Source organism: Oncorhynchus gorbuscha, linkage group LG09 (assembly GCF_021184085.1).
Source record: "Oncorhynchus gorbuscha isolate QuinsamMale2020 ecotype Even-year linkage group LG09, OgorEven_v1.0, whole genome shotgun sequence".
NCBI lineage: Eukaryota > Metazoa > Chordata > Actinopteri > Salmoniformes > Salmonidae > Oncorhynchus > Oncorhynchus gorbuscha.
In genome coordinates, this window is record NC_060181.1 from 59,137,502 (window position 1) to 59,157,273 (window position 19,772).

At 42.6% G+C, this 19,772-nt stretch overlaps 2 protein-coding genes across 15 annotated transcripts in view; both read right to left on the minus strand.

Annotated features, from left to right (window-relative positions):
* Positions 1–14,118, minus strand: part of LOC124043837 (growth factor receptor-bound protein 14-like) — a 45,576-nt gene extending 31,458 nt beyond the window's left edge. Inside the window, exons 1-5 of one of the 10 annotated variants that reach the window (XM_046362863.1) lie at positions 14,005–14,070; positions 13,779–13,832; positions 11,779–11,823; positions 7,849–8,063; positions 6,305–6,437 (exon numbers count right to left, since the gene is read on the minus strand). In XM_046362863.1, the coding sequence (XP_046218819.1) occupies positions 6,305–6,437; positions 7,849–8,036 (321 nt within the window). In that variant the 5' untranslated portion in view covers positions 8,037–8,063; positions 11,779–11,823; positions 13,779–13,832; positions 14,005–14,070. Of the gene's footprint in view, positions 1–6,304; positions 6,438–7,147; positions 7,186–7,848; positions 8,439–8,502; positions 8,676–11,778; positions 11,824–13,778; positions 13,833–14,004 lie in introns of those variants that run through there. The other 9 variants (XM_046362866.1, XM_046362867.1, XM_046362868.1 and 6 more) reach the window with 9 other exon arrangements.
* Positions 14,119–14,506: 388 nt separating this feature from the next.
* The window catches only part of LOC124043839 (cordon-bleu protein-like 1), a 51,380-nt gene continuing 46,114 nt past the window's right edge, over positions 14,507–19,772 (minus strand). For all 5 annotated transcript variants that reach the window (XM_046362878.1, XM_046362877.1, XM_046362882.1 and 2 more), the window contains 5 exons: positions 18,630–18,903; positions 18,264–18,346; positions 16,188–17,623; positions 15,168–15,352; positions 14,507–15,035 (listed from right to left, as the gene is read on the minus strand). In XM_046362878.1, coding sequence (XP_046218834.1) covers positions 15,197–15,352; positions 16,188–17,623; positions 18,264–18,346; positions 18,630–18,903 — 1,949 coding nt within the window. In that variant the 3' untranslated portion in view covers positions 14,507–15,035; positions 15,168–15,196. The remainder of the gene's footprint in view (positions 15,036–15,167; positions 15,353–16,187; positions 17,624–18,263; positions 18,347–18,629; positions 18,904–19,772) is intronic.

Below are 19,772 nucleotides of genomic sequence, written 5' to 3' on the forward strand. Positions count from 1 at the left end.
GATGGGGAGCGTCGTTGCACAGCTATTTTCAGGTCTCTCCAGAGATGTTCGATCGGGTCCAAGTCCGGGCTTTGGCTGGGCCACTCAAGGACATACAGAGACTTGTCCCGAAGCCACTCCTACGTTGTCCTGGCTGTGTGCTTAGGGTCGTTGTCCTGTTGGAAGGTGAACCTTCACCCCAGTCTGAGGTCCTGAGCGATCTGGAGAAGGTTTTCATAAAAGAGCTCTCTGCACTTTGCTCCGTTCATCTTTCCCTAGATCTTGATTAAATCTCCTAGTCGCTGCCGCTGAAAAACATCCCCACAGCATGATGCTGCCACCACCATGCTTTATCATAGGGATGATGCCTGGTTTCCTCCAGACGTTCTTCCAGAGGTGACACTTGACATTCAGGCCAAAGTGTTCAATCTTGGTTTCATCAGTTTAAAGAATCTTGTTTCTCATGGTTTGAGAGTACTTTAGGTGCCTTTTGGCAAACTCCAAGCGGACTGTCGTGCCTTTTACTGAGGAGTGGCTTCCGTCTGGCCACTCTTCCATAAAGGCCTGATTAGTGGAGTGCTGCAGAGATGGTTGTCCTTCTGGAAGGTTCTCCCATCTCCACAGAGGAACTCTGGAGCTCTGTCAGAGTGACCATAGAGTTCTTGGTCACCTCCCTGACAAAGGCCCTTCTCCCCTGATTGCTCAAGGATAAGCAATAAAATAGGATGCACTGGAGGTCAATTTCAAGTCTCATAGCAAAGGGTCTAAAACGTATGTAAATTAGGTATTTCTCTTTTTGTTGTACCCGTTTTTCACTTTGTCATTATGGGGTATTGTGTGATAAAAAAAAAACACGGTTTGTCCTCATCAACTGTATCCAAAGGCAAACCAACTTTGCCACGGTTGCACACCGGCCAGCTGAAGATAATTAGCGAAAGAAGTTGGCTAACCTGCTAGCTAGTCTAGGCTACTTCCAGACAAGACCAGAGCCCTATACTATAGTGCTGTTAGAAAAGTATTCATACTCCTTGTCTTGTTACACATTGCTGTTACAGCCTGAATTCAAAATAGATCAAATATGTTTTTTTCCCCTCACCCATTTACATACAATACCCCATAATGACAAAGTGAAAACATGTTTTTAGAAATTGTAGCAAATGTACTGAAGATTATATACAGAAATATGTCATTTACATAAGTATTCACACCCCTAAATTAACATGTTAGAATTACCCTTGGCAGCAATTACAGCTGTGAGTCTTTCTTGGTAAATCACTTAAGAACTTTGTACAATATTTGCACACTTTTTTTTTTATTCTTCAAGCTCTGACAAGATGGTTTTCAAGTCTTGCCATAGATTTTCAAGCTAATTTCAGTCAAAACTGTAACTTGGCCACTCAGGAACATTCAAGGTTGTTTTGGTATGCAACCCCTGTGTATTTAGCCTTGCGTTTTAGGTAATTGTCCTGCTGAATGTTGAATTAATCTCCCAGTGTCTGGTGGAAAGCAGACTGAACCAGGTTTTCCTGTGCTTAGCTCCATTCCGTATATTTTTTATCCTGAAAAACTCCCTAGTCATTAACGATTACAAGCACACCCGTAACATGATGCAGCCACAGATATGCTTGCAAATATGGAGAGTGGACTCAGTAATGTGTTGTATTGCCACATTTTCTTCAGTATTACTTTAGTGCCTTGTTGCAAACAGGATACATGTTTTGGAATAGTTTTATTGTCTACAGACCTCCTTTTCACCCTGTCATTTAGGTTAGTATTGTGGACTAAATACAATGTTGTGGATCCATCCTCAGTTTTCTCCTATCACAGCCATTAAACTCAGAACAGTTGTAGTCACAATTGGCCTCATGTTGAAATCCCTGAGTGGTTTCCATCCTCTCCAGCAACTGAGTTAGGAAGGACGCCTTTAACTTTGTAGTGACTAGGTGTATTAATACGCCATCCAAAGTGTAATTAATAACTTTCATCATGCTCAAAGGAATATTCAATGTCAGATGTTTTTATTTGTTTTACCGTATCTACCAATAGGTGCCCTTCCTTGCAAGGCATTGGAAAACCTTTGTCTGTGGGTGAATCTGTGTTTGAAATGCACTGCTAGACTAAAGGACCTTACAGATAATTGTATGTGTGTTGTAGAGAGATGAGGTAGTCATTCAAAAATAATGTTAAACACTATTATTGCACACAGAGTGAATCCATGCAACTTATTATGTGATTTGTTAAGCAAATGTTTACTCCTGAACTTATTTAGGCTAGCCATAACAAAAAGGGATTGAATACTTACTGCATCAAACTATTAATAATTTCAATAAAATTTAAAAAAAGAAAATGATTCCACTTTCACATTATGGAATATTGTGTGTAGGCCAGTGACAAAACAAATCTCATTGTAAATTCAGGCTGTAACAACAAAATGTGTAAAAAGTCAAAGGGGGTGTGAATACTTTCTGATGGTCAACTCAGGATAACCAGTACTACGATAGCGGCTCAGCTTTTAGCTGGGAAAATCTAGATTGCAAAGAACCCTTTAGTACTAATCTGTCCCGGGCAGGCTAACTCAGGGCAGGCTAACTCAGGGCAGGCTAAGTCAGGGGTGAGGACCAATGAAATCCAGGTACCTTCCATCTCTCGCAAAGATTGAGTCATCATCCCTTTCATTTGAGTTAGAAGACTGATTACATATTTTATTAACCTTTTACTGCAGAGGGCTAAATCAGGGTGACAGAGTATTTCTTTGAAGTCAAACAAATCTACTTTGAAACAAAAAAAGTATACGCGTCACACACATGGTTATTGTTTGTGTGTTAAATTATGTTAAAATACCTACCACATTACACATTTAGTAATGACAGAATGCATTTGAAACTTCACGCACAGTAAAACTTGTGTATGACTAAATACAACTATTTTATCGATAGGAGTGAGAGAAAAAAAGTTGCTTGTGATATTGATAAGCACACCAAAAGACTGCATTAATGATAAGTAATCAATTTAAAACGACACGTCAACAAGCCTATTTTACGCCATAGCCTGCTGAATTTGCAAGATAACTTCTTTCATTTTGATTTCAGCACAAATGAAAATGTGGCATCGACTCGCCCATGGATCATTCCACCTCATAAAGCACAAGAAACACCCACCATCTCAGATTGTTCTGAATTAGTTTATGTTAGAAAACCATAGGATTAGCGTTGAAATATAATTTGACCTCTGAGAAATTAATCTAGTTGATTGTACCCTAACTGGCCATTTGAATTTATAGGATTAATATAATATTCAATAAATCTAAACACTGTCTCCCATGCTTGTTCAATGAACCATAAAAAAATGATGAACATACACCTGTGGAACGGTCGTTAAGACACTAACAGGTTAAGTAGACGGTAGGCAATTAAGGTTACAGTTATGAAAACTTAGGACACTAAAGAGGCCTTTCTACTGACTGAAAAACACCAAAAGAAAGATGCCCAGGTTCCCTGCTTATCTGCGTGAACGTGCATTAGGCATGCTGTAAGGAGGCATGAGGACTGCAGATGTGGCCAGGGCATTAAATTGCAATGTCCATACTGTGAGACGCCTAAAACAGCGCTACAGGGAGACGGGACGGACAGCTGATCGTCCTCGCAGTGGCAGACCACATGTAACAACACCTACCCAGGATCGGTACAGGATGGCAACAACAACTGCCCAAGTTACACCAGGAACGCACAATTCCATTTCTGTTAGTCACATGTCTGTGGAACTTGTTCAGTTTGTCTCAGTACAAATATTTACACACGTTAAGTTTCCTAACATCCGATTTGGACCAAATTTGTTTCTAACAACGAGTTAGAGATGAAGAATGCAAATACATTTTCAAAATTCACCCACGGACCCCCCCACGTCAATCACACCTCAATAACTAATATAAGTTCTGTTTTAGCAGAGTGAATGTACAAATGCTTCCCCCATTCAAACACACTCCAAAGCACGCCTCCAAGACCAAAATCTCATTCACATTACCTCATGAGGAGAATTGAAACAGAGGCTAAATCATCAAGTTCAGCCCCACTTTAAAATGTTGAGAGTAAATAATTTGCCTAGAGACTGACTACCCTCAAAGAGAGCCTGGGGGATTCAATAGACAGACTTGTCACACCCATTTATGGGGCTAGGGCAGTGATTTCACTGGTTTCTCAAGTGCCGCTGAGGATGGGTCGTGACCCTGCGACTGGGGGATTGTGACACATAAACAGCTGGTCAGTCTGACATATTCCCTTTGTCTCGACAATGGAACAGCTCAAAAGGCTGAGTGAAAGCCTGTCAGCCTAATCAGGTGAGAATGCAGCTCTCATCATTGTGTTACATAAGGAGCACATTGAGACAGGCTAACAAGGAGCCACACTGTTCCAGCCCGAGGTCACCAAGGTGTCATTCTGCATACTACTTCAATGCTGAGAAATCCAAGTATTTCACTCTTAACAATCAAAAGAGAAAGCCATATCCATGCTAAACCTATGGACTTAAAAAAAAAAACGGAGTGAGGGGATCATTTGAGAAATGCAACCACAAATTTGTCAATGAGAATCCTGGGTCAAGTGGAAAGGGGATCGGATATAAAGGGCTCATTTGAGACCGCTGTATCAAGTGAGGACTGACACTTTAGTTTCTTTGGGAAGACAATCGAGCTCTACAATCATCTTATCAGACTGTATACAGAAGAACAAACAACAAGCTGATTACCTCCCTTTAGAAAATCACAAAGTATTCTAAATCGCATGGGCGCCGGAGACAACTGGAGAATGACAAATACACTCGGAAAGCAACTCATTAAAAGCTGAGGAGCGAGGTCTAATGCTGCTGATTTTCTTTGGTTAGCACTGAGCTCTGTAATTTCAGGCTTTACCATGACTCAGAGGTCTGAGTTGGGCTAACCCCCCTTGCCTCATCCCCTCCCCCCTCCCTCAGCCAGAGATACCCAGTGAGTGTAATTAACACCTGCAGGGAACCAATCGCCTCCAGGGAATGGGTGGTGTGGTCATCGAACGAGCCACAGCCAGCCTGACTTGACAGTCTTGGGGATAATGTATAGCAGGCTTTCCGTTTTGACGTTCAGTCATTTCTTAAAGCATAACCATAATTGTTAGCTTGGAACATAATGAATGTGCTCCCAGTTTAGTAAACGGCACAGAGCATGGGTTCTGTAAAAGCTCATATATCATACAGTACAGATTCAACATTGGCAGAAATCGAAGTTTTGCAGTATATATATATATATATATATATATATTAAACATTGCTCCTGACCTACAATGAGAAAATGCTAATGTTATCACACAAATTCAAATTAGATCAGTTTTGTTTTAACTTCACTAATTAAAAATGAATTTCTGTAGGCCAGGAAAAGGAAGAGCAGCTGTGTGACCATGCTGTATGGTTTTCCGTAGTGCAGGCTGAATCGAATCCCCTATTTTTAAAAAGTATAACTTTATTTTAAACTTACTTTAAGTTAAAGTAATGTACAATCACTAGTGTACACCATGCATCTGCTGTAAGTTGAATTAATAAACCTAACCCCCAAAATCTAAACGTTAATTCTCTCTTCTAGGTGGGAGACAGCCGCGTGTACACAAACCTACACCGATAAACTCTTACCATGTAACTGCGTCGCAGTTTCTATCTACGTAACTACAATGTTGTTATAGGTATAGGGACAAGTTAAGGTACTGAAGAGTTATTAATTTAAAGCACAGGAATTGCATGCGATGAGATCAAGCAAGAACCAAAACAGAGCCAGGGATCTAGTAAGGAGTGAACTCTGACCCAGTGCCAGGTCTCCTCTCCCCCACATTCACCACTCTCTCCAACAATGGCTTCGTCCCAAATGTCACCCTATTCCGGATGTACTGCATTCATTTTGACATTAGCCATTAGACCAGGTGTGCTGTTCATTGTAACACTAGTGCTGATACAGAATCTCGGTAAAGACCGGCTCTCACAATCACACGTAGTGTGGATTCCCTGTAGAGTGTGCTGACAAGGCATTCTCAACAACCTCATTTTCATACTTGCACAACTGGTTCTGGAGTCCTCACGCCCTGCAGTATCAGATGCGTAGCGCAAGCCAAACATGACCGAGCTATGGGTGAATTTAAATCAACACGCGTCTTTGCGGCTATTTTTCCTTTCTTCTGTCAGTACCATGCTATTCAGAATCACATGTAAATGCCGGAGGTTTTCAACTGGAAAACATAACAGGGGAAGGAAAGTGGTGTTTTCTATAATATAATACACAGAGAACGCAGACTGGAATAAAATATCTGCTCACTTGAGTTGCGCCGCTTTTGGTCCAGGGTAATAAACAATCAGAGACGAGGGATGAGACGGTTGAGGGAATAAGTTCTGGGAAAGGGTTTGGAAATGGGTCAGTCAGCAGAGTCTCCTCTCCCTCTTCACTCTTCCTGGAGAAAGGGAAAGAAGGAGTATATAAAACAGAGGCAGCCATGTTAATGCCATTGGGACCATAGATCAGATTGCTGGAGGACTGTCGGTCTGGAGCCTACAGAGAGAGTCATAGGGATCTCCTTAGCTTCGATCTGAGACATCAGATTTTACAGTCCATACCCAAACTAAAAAGTTTGCGTATGGCCAGCTTGTGTTCTATACCTCCTCTCTATTGTTGGGGCCTTTGATGAGGACAATGTGTCTTCTGTACATTCGAGGGGATCAGTTTGACTGAACAGGTGATCCTCTCAGACAGACATGGCTGACGGCCAGTCACTGTGTCTGTGTTGCCAACACCCCCTCCCCCCCACACACTCTCAGCCAGTCAGACGACACACCCAGCAGAGGGACAAACCGATATTTGATAAAACAATAGATAACAATGCAATAGGTAACACACTCCACCTCAGAGGGCACTTAGAAATAGCACTTTGGAGCCTAGTTCTCTCCAAATTAGCATTAATCCCATTAAATGCGACATTAATCAAGATAAGAGTTTGGTGATACTCTATACATTCTGTATCGGCTACAATCTGTATACCCATGTCTCCCCATTCATGCAGTGAAACCACAACTGAAACACAGTGTATAATCCTTCCGTTTATTTATGGATTTCTGATCGTGTCATGTACGAGGGTGCGGCCTTGATGGCCGTTCTGTTGTTTACTTCTCAAAGCGTGTCCATTTCATCCGTTCACATCAAAATCGAGCAGGGAAAGAAAAAAACAAAAAAAAAACACCCTGTCCGTGTGGGAATGACCAGGCTGACAAAAGCGTCACCACATTCTCCGGTAGCAGCATGAGAAGATAGGAAACAGAGTTTATAAGTGAAGGCCTTGAATGGTTAAAAAAAAAAAAAAAAAAAAAAAAAAAAAAGGTGGCTCACGTTGACATTTCCTTACTGCTCTGTAAACACACAGCAGTTACTAAGTTACTAATTACAAGCAGAAAAGTAACAGGTGCTTGATTCGAGTCCAGTTCTTTCAGTGTACTATCCAAATTGGCTAAAACTATCCACTCGTTGACAGTTGTGTGCTCACCACAAGTGTTTACAGGTACAAAGTCTACAGCTATTTTTCAACTGGGACTTCTGTGCCCTACCGCTGCGAACACAAAGGGTGTACTATTCCTCTGTAGGAGAGCACATTGTATGAGCTCACTAATCACATATGTTAAAGATTAACTTCAAGTAGTGAGTTACAGTATAAAGTAAGATAGTATTTCCTCCAAGAGCCTCAGCATATCTAACACATTTGAGGTTTGTGTTTTAGACAGTTAATTGAAAACAGACTAAAAATAAGTTTGAAAAAAAAAACAGTAAATCACACTCATTCACAGCAGCCATTCCAATGGAGAAATACACCATACCTATTTCCTTTGCAGACAGCAGTCTTGGAGGGCTGGGCATTTGGTGGTTGTAAAGGACCATGCAAAGGGATGAGGGACGGGCTGGAAGAGCCACTCACATTACCCTTCCCACTCCCAAAAATCTCTGCTTTCTCTCCGAGGCAGCCAGAGGTGTTTATGTCTTCCAGTGTGTTATTCATATCACTCATGGGGGCCGGCTATTTCCAAGGCATCATCTGGAGCAGAGAAAAGAGACGAGCTGTTGGATTGGCGTGTAGAGTGTGCAGGGCAGTAGCAGAGCAGAGCAAAGTGAGAGTGGGAGCGAGAGCTGGCTGGGCTCCTCTGTCTGATCACAGCACACAGCAGACACAAGCTTCTCCGCAAGGCTCATCTGCTGCCCATGAGGCTGGCCCAGTGGGGCAAAATGAACCCTCCTACCAAAACATGATCCACCACAATAAAGTTATTTTTAACTCAATGACTCCCAAATGAGCCCTCTTCGCTTTGACACAGTGACATATTAAAATCCACAAATGTGTCTCTCTACCAGTCTGGCTTTTCCCCCTGGTTTTAGTTGGTCATTTATCCTCTTTTTCCACTTCTTGCATTTTGTTTTGAATGAAAAGATTATTTTTTACTACCTGGAAAGCAGACCTGCACACAAAGCACACTTACACAAAGGGCTGTTCGTTGTCGGTATGCAACGTATCTCTGTAATGAGTCCTGGAGGTTTGCCAGACTGTAAGACCAAGTGTTCCTTTGTCACAGACTTCACACTGAGGTCCCGACTCCACTTTAAACTGAGCCCTGTGCTGGACTGGAAGCATGTGGAGAGTATCCCAGACAGAGTGACTCAGCTGTGGTGTGGTGGGCTGTGGCGTGGTAGTCTGTCATTCTGTGATAGCCAGCCAGGCATTATGTGTGTGGGGGGTTGGGGGGGTTGATGCGATAACATCTATCTGAAAGGTAATGTGTAGCAGAGACTGGGCTGGGGTTGAGAGGCTACTGTAGATAATGACTGCCTGCATGTGATTAAGGTAACATCTGGTCCACCAGTTTACTTAGATTGCAGAAATCTAGATGACAGAATTTCAGTCAATACAAAACGTAGCATATGTTTTTAACTGGGTATTTCCATGTAAAAAGCCCCATTAGCACCAAAGTCAAGTTTTGGGGAAATTAAAGCATATGTACATTTTTTCGACCATTTTACATTCTAAAAAGGTGGAATAAGAAAAGGCTTTGATTGCTGGTCAAACAAAAAATGTATTTAAAAAAAGGTATAATGCAGTGCATTCAGAAAGTATTCAGACCCCTTGACTTTGTCCAAATGTTCTTACATTACAGCCTTATTGAGGAAATTGTATCCCCCCTCAATCTACACACAATAGCCAACAATGACAGAAAAAACTGCTTTGTATGTGCAAATTTATAAAAATAAAAACTCAGTACATTGTTGAAGAACCTTTGGCAGCGATTACAGCCTTCTTTGGTATGATGCTATAACATTGGCACACCTGTATCTGGAGAGTTTCTCCCATTCTTCTCTGCAGATCCTCTCAAGCGCTAAGGTTGGATGGGGAGCATCGCTACACAGCTATTTTCAGGTCTCTCCAGAGATGTTTGATCAGATTCAAGTCTGGTCTCTGGCTGGACCACTCAAGGACATTGAAAGACTTGTCCCGAAAACACTCCTGCATTGTCTTGGCCTTTGTGCTTAGGGTCGTTGTCCTGTTGGAAGGTGAACCTTCGCCCCAATCTGAGTTCCTGGTCGCTCTGGAGCAGGTTTTCATGAAGGACCTCTCTGTACTTTGCTCCGTTCAGCTTTCCCTCGATCCTGACTAGTCTCCCAGTCCCTGCTGCTGAAAAACAGCAGTGCCATTTGGGACGCGGGAGCTGTGAGCCTCCAGTAATGCACTCCCAGTGTAAGGGAGCCCGAGCTAACAGCACTGTCACAATAACACAGCACCACCTGGCTTAGGCTACCTTTTCACTTAGACACACCATCATATGAAACGGCCCGCCTCTCCAGAGAGCACCACTGACAAAGCAAGACACCAACAAAACAGGAAACCATCAAATAAAAAGAGGATAGAAGTGACATGCAAGTTTTTGTAAACGTGAAAGTGAATAGTCCCATGCTTATTCAACAGATGCATTAAGCAGCGCAATAGTGATTTAGTGTAGTGCATATGTGTGTGCCTGCGAGAGATGACACCTACAGATAGAAAAATCAAAAACGACAGCGTAAGAGAGAGACTACTCAAACAATCGAACTGGGGGTCCTCCAGTGGCAAAGTCCGAGACAAGGACACTTAGGCCGAGCAGCATGAGGTGTCCAAAAATAACCCTGGACTGATACACATTCTTCCGCTATCAGTCAATGCAAATGCTTTCTAATTACATTAGTAGAAGATGAGAGCCAAAGCTATTTTAGTAGTCTGTGACAATCTCCCAGTCTTGCCACCATGACAGTCCCAAAATAAGACAATAGCTGGTGAAAGCCAAGGTAAATTCTCTCTGTGTGCATTATGGATGAGGCGCAATGGTCAAGTAAGAGATGTCGAGCACTTATGAGTTCATGTAAAGCGAACGGGCCAGTCATACAGTAGCGTCGGCACCCGATTCGTTCCTTAACCGTGACCTAGGCCGTTCCTCTCATTGCACATACATGCACTGAAACAAAGCCATATTAGTGCTCTTTCTCAGAGGTCATATTGCATTCTCACGCCTTCAGCAGCCCCACTGAAAGTGATCCCCTCTCAGTTCTCGATCCGACACGAAGACCGTCCACAGCACTAGACTGACGTTGTCGGAAAACAGTCTGATCAAGCCTACATCCAGGGTAAGAATTACAGTTACGTGTCATCGGCATGTCTTTGGCGTTAAGGAGTTTAGAGTAGCTAGATCAACATGGCCATGTGCTGTCGTCACAAACCTGTTGTGCGCTTCTCGTTCCACAGTTCACTGTTGTTACTGAATATCCTAGTCCCACTCACCTCACGGTCACGAGGGGAGTACAGGTGAGCTCCAACCAATGTTCCAGTAGGTTAGCTGCTCCTACAGAGAGTTGGGCAGGTTCAGTAACGTAGTGTTTACGGTGTCACAGCTGGTTTTGTAAGGAAAAGACAAATTTATGAAAAGCTCGCAAAGACAAAACAAAGCTCAGGTGTCTTTCGTCAAGGTTGCCTGCTTATCATTGTAGCTGAAAAACCAGGAGCAGGTGTGGGCTCGTACAGTGTGACTGCCATCAATATATGATCTAGCCCCCTAGCCTATGTTCTAGCTAGAATAGGAAGTAATTGAGCAAACACGATCCTCATCATCATCAATTATTCTTTGTCTTCGGAGCAGCATACTGCCCCACATCTATTTCCAGCCACACATGCAAGGGGCACTTGCACTTATGGAAAGTGCAGAAACAGTTATTCTTAGATGGTCACGTAGAAACATAATTGCGCATTACAAAACACAGCACACATCACACACCAACTCACTCATTTGACCTTTACAGCACAACTTACAACATCAGCTGCTCTAATGGGGGACATCACAGAATGGAAATAGCAAACTGGCTTTCTTTTCTAATCCTTCATCCTCTGTTGACGCAGAAAAGAGGACAGCTATAATACCGCAATCTATCACCCCTTGGAGTCCCAGTTTGAACAAAATGCTCTGATTCACAAAAACCAAGACAATTTAGTTGATTGGAGAGAAATATTGTATGAGCCATTACGTGCATGACTGAGCAGCCAAAACACCTCATGCTGCTGGATTAACAATAGACAAAACCCTGTGACAAAACAGTTTTATGTAACTTGGTTGTTTTGCCCCAACTCAAGAAGTGCCGAAGCTAAAAGCAAAAGAATCCAATGCTAGGTGCAACAGGCAGATTACAGTTAGATCTAATTTAATGTGAAATATAACATTATGTGATATAATGTTACCTACCTCCAAATCAGTCATGTGTAGGTAGGCTGCATTAAAGTAAAGTAACTACGGGGGTGGAAGGGTAGGATGGGGGACGCAAAGAGAGAGAGGGGGGGGTAGCGAGAGAGAGTGAGAAGGGGCAGAGAGACCATTAGAATCTCTACACATTGTCTGCAATTTACATATCACGTTGCACCAATCACTGTAGCACTTTGAGACTTGTTTTTAAACCAAACGCGCGTCACAAATCCAAATGTATTATTATTATTCATTATCAAGACTGATGGATTTTCCACCGCTTGCATCTACCTCCGTTGAGTTCTGTCCCGAGTCGTGTCAGATGAAGAATGAAAAAGAAAAAATACATCTGGCACCAGACATTCAGTACCAATGGTGTCATGAGTATTTTCATTCCTCCTGGGTATAATCTGTGATCTGTTAGATCTCACTAATGATCTGGCAAGTCGACCATTACGACTGAACAAGTCAGTTATATATTACAGTTTCGCAGGAGGTTCTGAAAATACATCCCAACTAGTAGATGAAAGGTAAAAGTATTTTCTTAGTATATGATTATTATTACCTTGAAAAGTGAAACTTAAAAAGTAAAGAATACACAATAACTGATAATGATGAATTCCTAAGTCTATCAGCTAATAGGCCTAATGTGAATAAGCAACTTAATTGCTTTACAAATCACTTCTAAAAGCAGGGAAAAGGCTGCTAGCTTCAGTGAGCCCAGATTTACTGACCTGCAATGGATAACAGATTTGCCAATTGAGGTAAACAAAAACAAAAATCTAACCAATGTAGACTATTCTTTCTTTAAATACAGTAAATCTCACTTTTCTAATCCATGTAGAATTTACTTGAATAGCAACAACAAACAAATACAAACACTGTGCTTTAAAAGGAATAATACCTAAACAGTATATTTAGTGATACAGTCGCTGTTAAATTAGCATTCTTTTATTTTACAAAATCCATCAGTTGGGCAAACTAGCATCTGTAAAGTGCTCAGTTAATACCAGGTTCACATGCCCTTGTATTAAACCGCATGAACTCGGGCGTACAAAAGATTGAGATATCCCATAATGTAACATTAACAGGCACCCGGTTCGAGCAAACACACTTCGCAACTCTAGGAGAAAAAGACTTGAAACGTGTAGACAAAAGGAGCTATATCTGTACAGCATAGCCTGCTCCCAGAGTGTGTACTAAAAGCTCCAGGAATGAAGAGGTTTTAGCCTCTGAGTGTAGTGCAGGAGGAGATAAGTGGATATTTTGGAGGTCTCCTTATCAACTACTAAAAATACACACCCTTTCTTGCTGAATATTACACGAGGCAATAACCAGCAATGAGTTTCTAACCTATCCTGGGTTTGGAAGCAGAAGTGTTATGTTTTCTCTCCAAATGATTTCATTCCTACTGGCTATGCACCAAGTGTATCATGCTTCTTTCAAACATTTAAAATGGTCTATATTGTAAAAATGTATGAAAACAAATGGTAGAGTTTGGGTTTAGGCATTAGGGCTAGCAACGTGGTTATGGTTTAAAAAAAAACATTTTTTATGACTTTGTGTCTTTGCCAGCTAGACCACTTTGCATAGCTGCCTCCAGAACCAGATTCATGCCGAAAAACGCTGACCTGCCTGTAGCCAATATGATTTCAATGTCAAGCCACGACTCAGTCACTTCCTTCGATTGACGCCAGATGGCAGTAGCATAAGTGTTGAAGTGACGTTTTTTTCTATGCATTTTACGGAACAGTAGACCTACTGAGGTGTGAAATAAAGCGCTATAGTAGCCTATGTGTAATGTCCATAATGCCACAAAGTAAACAAAACAAAATTAAATGAAAAGGATTACAAAAGGGAAATAGTTTGAATTATGAATGTATAATGGAGGGGTTACAGCCCTAAGTTATCATTTTGCATAACTTTCAAATTCACATTTGAAGATGCAACAGGGTAGGCTACATCAATTCAATGACAAGACAGGTAGGCTGCACGTGTCTTACCTTTGCTGGCATATTGCACAGGAACATGCTTCACTGACCACAGATATTGACCGTCTGAAAATAAGATCCAGCCAACATAAGAGTCTCACAAGGACTAAAAACGCAATGTCTGTCGAGGACAAAAAGTAATCATCTAGACAGTAGGCTAGCCATCTGCCAAAATCCTACAATTAGCCTACATAAGTGTTCCCCCACAAAAAAAACGGTTCATTGTAACATATCCTACCTGCTACTCGCTGAAATAACGTTACTGCATATTGATTCCTCGCTCGTCTTCATCGCTGTCCTGGAGGTCTGCGTGGCGTGCTCATCTCGTCCACGCGATCTCCCTCCACAGGTGTTTATATTTACTCCCGCGTTACGTCATGCACAACCCTCACGTTCTTACCTGAAAGAGGACTCACTGAGATCCTGCCTGAAGAAGTTTCAAGTTTGCAGAGAAGTATCAAGTTAGACTTTATTTGATGTTTTTGTGCAACCTGGCCTGCAAGGCAATTCGTATAATCCGGGACGTTTTTTATTTATTTTTTATATCACTCTATTTAATATATGTTAAATGATGTTGTTTTGTCCAGTTTAATTGTGATGGGATTGTGAGTTGTATGCTATGTACTGCACTTCACTTACTGGACATTTTTTACTGCTAATAACATTGTCTTCTGTGTCGGATTTCTTTGCAATTCAGTGTTCAACTTACATTCAAAAATGTTCAGTGGGAAACACTCATGGATTGTCAATAGAATACTTTAATATACGCGACAGTAACCTTTATTCATAACAGCATCATATGTTCAGAGAAATACTCTACATACCAGTGTGTCTGGGCACAGCTTTATCAAAATCAAATGAGTAACACAAAATACAAAATGGACTGAGGGATTTACAAGTATCACTTTCAGGACCATCAAATTGAACCTCTTCAAAATGAAAGACAGTATTAAAATAAGCTACTTTATTTTCTCAATGACAATTACAACTGAATATGGAAGCTAATAATATACTGTCTTTGGACAAAATAACACGCGTGAAAAGTAGAATATGCATCAAATTTGAAATAGAAATTGTGAATAATAATACAAACAATTATTTCATAACAATAATAATAATCTACTTAGTTATTTTTTTGTCATAAAACAGAAAAGTAGTCTTTTCTACAGTTTGTAGGTTGTTAAGACTAGCAACAGAGGTCATAAAAAACTCAAAGTTTCTATTCCTCATCTCATGCTCGAACAGACTCCAGGGCAGGACATCAGGCTCCTAAAAAGACAAAAGAGGGAACTTGAAACCTAACTCAACGCAATGATACATACATTATATAGGCACTCAGACTACATGAATGTAACACTGTCGCAGCTGTACCACCATGTTAATGTACAGTCTAGTGCTTACTGTAGATGTCTCCGTTGATCCATTACTTCTCAGCTCCTCTCCCCACACACACTGAGCCACTGCTCAGGGTCACTCTGGCCTGCCATCTGAACAGTCATGTTGTCACTGGCTGGGCCACCGCTCAGGTCCCCCCTTCCCTGGAGCTCCAAGCCTTTGTTCTCCTCCCCCTCTCCATTGGCACTTCCCTGTGCTCATCAGGGAAGACACAATGCACGCCATCATTCAAAACTCAGGACTTGAGTGTGCCAGTCAACACTGAGGAAACTGGAAAGACACTGCTGTACTTGCTGTATATACGCCAAGTATCTGTACAACACGAGTATAGGCCTAGTACAGAGAGTCCTTCAGGAATAAATATGGAAAAACACATGTGCTCAGGCTATTAACAAGGATATAAAAAGTGTTCCCCACTGGATCACAGGGACCAGCACATCAATGACACAAAGGCACACTGGCCCAGTCTCTTAGGGAGGGGACCGTGTCACAGGTCAATGTACAATACTAAGAGGTAGGATACGCAGCTAGGATTGTTTACCAGGCCACAAACTCGGAACAAACGCTTATTGTAGACTGTTCCAATTTCATTGTGAGAAAATTGTATATACATTCTCAGAGAGGAGTACATCTCCCATTTCCTGTGTTATTCAACAGTCTCAAAGCTGACCCTAAAGGACATGGGAAAACAGCAGACTGGAGACTTCATGTGAGGGTAGTCTAATGGTTAAAGAGATAGCACTGACAATGAAACATGGATCACTTTTAAAATCGGCTAGAAAGTGAGATTCTACTGCAAATTATTTTTTAAAGTAGGCATATGCTTTGAACTTTAAAACAAGTATCAAAGAAATTAATATTTAAGCCTAACATTTTATGGGAAAAGCAACTCTGGGTTTTATGTCATTTCAGAGTTTAGAGAACTGTGAATATGAATATTCAGATTCCTACTGTATGTTCTAATATTGAAAATACAGAGTCTCATATAGAGGAAGCACATAACACAAAACATCTGCAACAACTCACCATAGCCACACCACATGGTCCTTTAGGATCATTGACTAAAAAGCGGCTTGTGATTGGGTAGAATGGTGGCAAGCGAGGAGAGGGTGAGGTGGAGTCTGTGGATAAGGACCGGGACCTTTTGACCGCCGAGGAGACAGCCTGGGCAAAACGGGACGGGGTCGTAGGAGAGTAGGGTTTGGGAGCAGCAAAACTCCTCAGCTTCTCCAGGCTCAACCCTGGGGATGGGGGCGCCCTGGCAGGACTGGGCCGTGGAGATGGCACACTTGGCTCCGTGTCAACTACATCAACGCCCTCTGATGTCTCCTCCTCCCACTGCACCGGAGGAGGGAAGCTGTCCTCCTCCACTAGCTGCAGTGCCTGCGCTGCTGCTGCTGCTGCCACTAGACTGCCTGGAGCCTCCCTCTGGCCAGCGCCAGGACTGGCATTCAAACTTTTCACTGCCGCCGAGGTTACATAATACCCAGGTGTTCTTTTGTGCTGTGGCAAGCGGAAAGAGCCAGGCTTGGGTTTAGTTGCGGGTGGAATTTTCATCTCCGTGACCTCTGCTATTAAGCCTGCTTGGTCTCCCCCACTAGAGGGGGATGGAATCTTGTCATCTCCTGCAGGAAGTATTCTTGTTGGTGTTGAGGGGGAGTGAATAGGCTCAACCACATTGCTATTTACAGTGCTCTTACTACTACTACTAGTAGTATTAGTAGTAGTGGTGGTGGGGACTTGCTGAGATAGGGAAGACTCCAAAGGTACAATAGACTGCAGCTCGGTCTGTTCTGCTGTGACCTGTAACTGCTCAGCCTGTGTAGTGCGGTCTTTGAGTTCAAGTGAACCTACTTCCTTCTCGAGAGCCACGTTGGGGGATTCCAACATCAGCTCCAGCTCAAAGTTTCTCAGTTTCTCCAAAGTCTTGTGAGGCACGATAGTGTACGTAGTCATCCCCACCTTGGGGATGTAGTCCCTGGTCAGCTCATTGGATGGCTTCGGAGGGGCCGGGCCACTTTGAGTGGACGTTTGGTACTGAGGGGCTGCTGAGGCAGGTGTGATGGGGTCAGCAGGGATCAGCAGCTCCTCTGTAGATGTGGCCATGTCCTTTTTCAGCCCCACTGTTCCAGAGGTAGAGGCTTTAGAAGGGGGAGGCACTTCCTGTTGTCGGGATGTTGACACAGGACATGGTGGTGTGAGATCGGTCTGGACCTGGGCATCCTCAGCAGGGGGACAGGGGGTGCTTGTGGCCACTGGCCGTTCACGATAGTAGGGGTCAGTGTCCAGGTGATCTGAGGCCTGTGTTCCTGTACTCTGTGTCATAGGCTGGGCTGCTGGTGGGCTGATAGTATGAGAGCTCTCAGTACTACATTCACCTTTGACCCCATCTTGTGTTGTGTAATCTTCACATGGCAAGTCTGTCTGACCACCTATTTCCTCAGCTTGGCAAGGAGGGCTTTCTGGAAAAGATTTAAAAAACAGTAGACAATGATCTTGCCAACATTGCTACTAAAGCTATAGCATTTCATCCATAGTTAACACATTAATGTACATTGGACAAAAATATAAACGTAACACGTAAAGTGTTGGTCCCATGTTTCATGAGCAGAAATGAAAAAATCCCAGACATGTTCCATAATGAACAAAAGCTTATTTCTCTCAAATGTTGTGCACAAATTCCTTTACATCCCTATTGGCGAGCATTGCTCCTTTGCCAAGATAATCCATCCACCTGACAGGTGTGGCATATCAAGAAGCTGATTAAACAGCATGATCGTTACACAAGTGCACCTTATGCTGGGGACAACAAAAGGCCACTCTAAAAATGTGAAGTTTGTCACACAACACAATGCCACAGATGCTTCAGGTTTTGAGGTAGCATGCAATTTGCATGCTGACTGCAGGAATGTCCACCAGAGCTTTTGCCAGAGAATTGAAAGTTAATTTCTACACCATAAGCTGCCTCCAATATGGTTTTAGAGAATTTGGCAGTACGTCCAACTGGCCTCACAACCGCAGACCACGTGTAACCACGCCAGCCAAGGACCTCTTTATATTTTTGTTCGGTATATTTGAATTCATTGCTACTTGCAAACATACCATCTGCAGCTTCAGATTTGTCCATCTCGGCAATCAGCATGGGATCCGTGCGCTCAGTGTTGTTCACCATGCTGTGCACTAGTCTGTCAAAAACAGAAGTTATGAAAAGCAATGCAAAAACCCAAGTCAAGGAGAAACTACTTAATTCATACTGCACACTTTTAGAAAAAAAGGTGCTATCTAGAACCTAAAAGGGTTCTTTGGCTGTCCCCATAGGATAACCCTTTGAAGAACCCCTTTTGGTTCCAGGTAGAATTCTACCTGTAACCCAAAAAGGGTTCTACCTGTAACCCAAAAAGGGTTCTCCTATGAGGACAGCAGAAGAGCCCATTTGGAAAGCGTAGGACTCTCTGCTAGAGTTCGTACTTGCCATCTGAGGACAGATCACAAGCCTGATCTTCCCCTGCTGGGCCCTCGCTCTCAGGTGGTGAAGAGGTCTCCATCTCAGCATACGGTGTGTCTGGGGCCTCCAGTGGAGGAGAGAGGGCCTCTGTTCTCTCAGCGTCCACGGAGATGTCTGCTGTTGTCTGGTTGAGGCTGCTGTCATCCTCCTGGACATCACTCATAGAGTCTAAGACCACGGAGGCAGTTGTCTCCTCCTGCTCCACGATCTCTTCCAGTGTATTAGGAAGTTGGCCACCTGCAGCACAACAGGATGGAGAAGATTGCAGAGGACATTTTCAATTATCAAGAATCGTAAAATTGAGATAACAAAATCTGCAATGTCTCATCTGAGTTGGGATGAAGAACTGCAGTGTGATGACGCTTGATGACAATGGTGTTGTGATGGGGATTAGAATGTCAGACATTCAATTTAAACGAGACTCATTTAGAGAATAAGTTAATTTGGCTAATGAGGAAGATAAGTACTCCTTTACTTCAGAATGAAGCAGCATATTGTAAAATCTAATAGTAAGATGATTTAGTATTACAAACATCACTTTCACAGTCACACAACTGCAGACATAACATGTGTCTTTTAGGGACATTTCAGACAAGTTAACTGGGCTTAATGAAGCCATGTAGCATCTTATATTCCCCTCTAGTTCTTCACTCTGCATTTCAAGGCCGCCACAGAGGAATAGAGAGCAGAAGGAATATTCAGCAGGCTGGTTATACAAAACTGGGACACCTCACTGTGCAGTCTGTGATGTCTAACTGAAGTGAACAGCCGTGGGACGTCAGGGAGGGACACAGAGAGACATCCAGGTCTGATATTTCTCTGTGAAGTTGATTATGTGAAGCCAGCGAGGGAGGGAGGGCAGGCAGATAGAAAATGGAGCAATACAAGCAGAGAAGTCAAATCTTTATGAGGACACTTTTATTCATACAATCTGGGATAAATGGCTAGTGTGGTATTCAAAGACTGAACTTACAATGACGTTTCTATGAAATACACTCACTTAGGCCGTCATTGTACATACCACATTTGTTCTTGGCTGACTTGCCAGGTTAAATAAAATGTTTGACAACATGAAAGATATCACTAAAGACAGGAAAAGAACACAA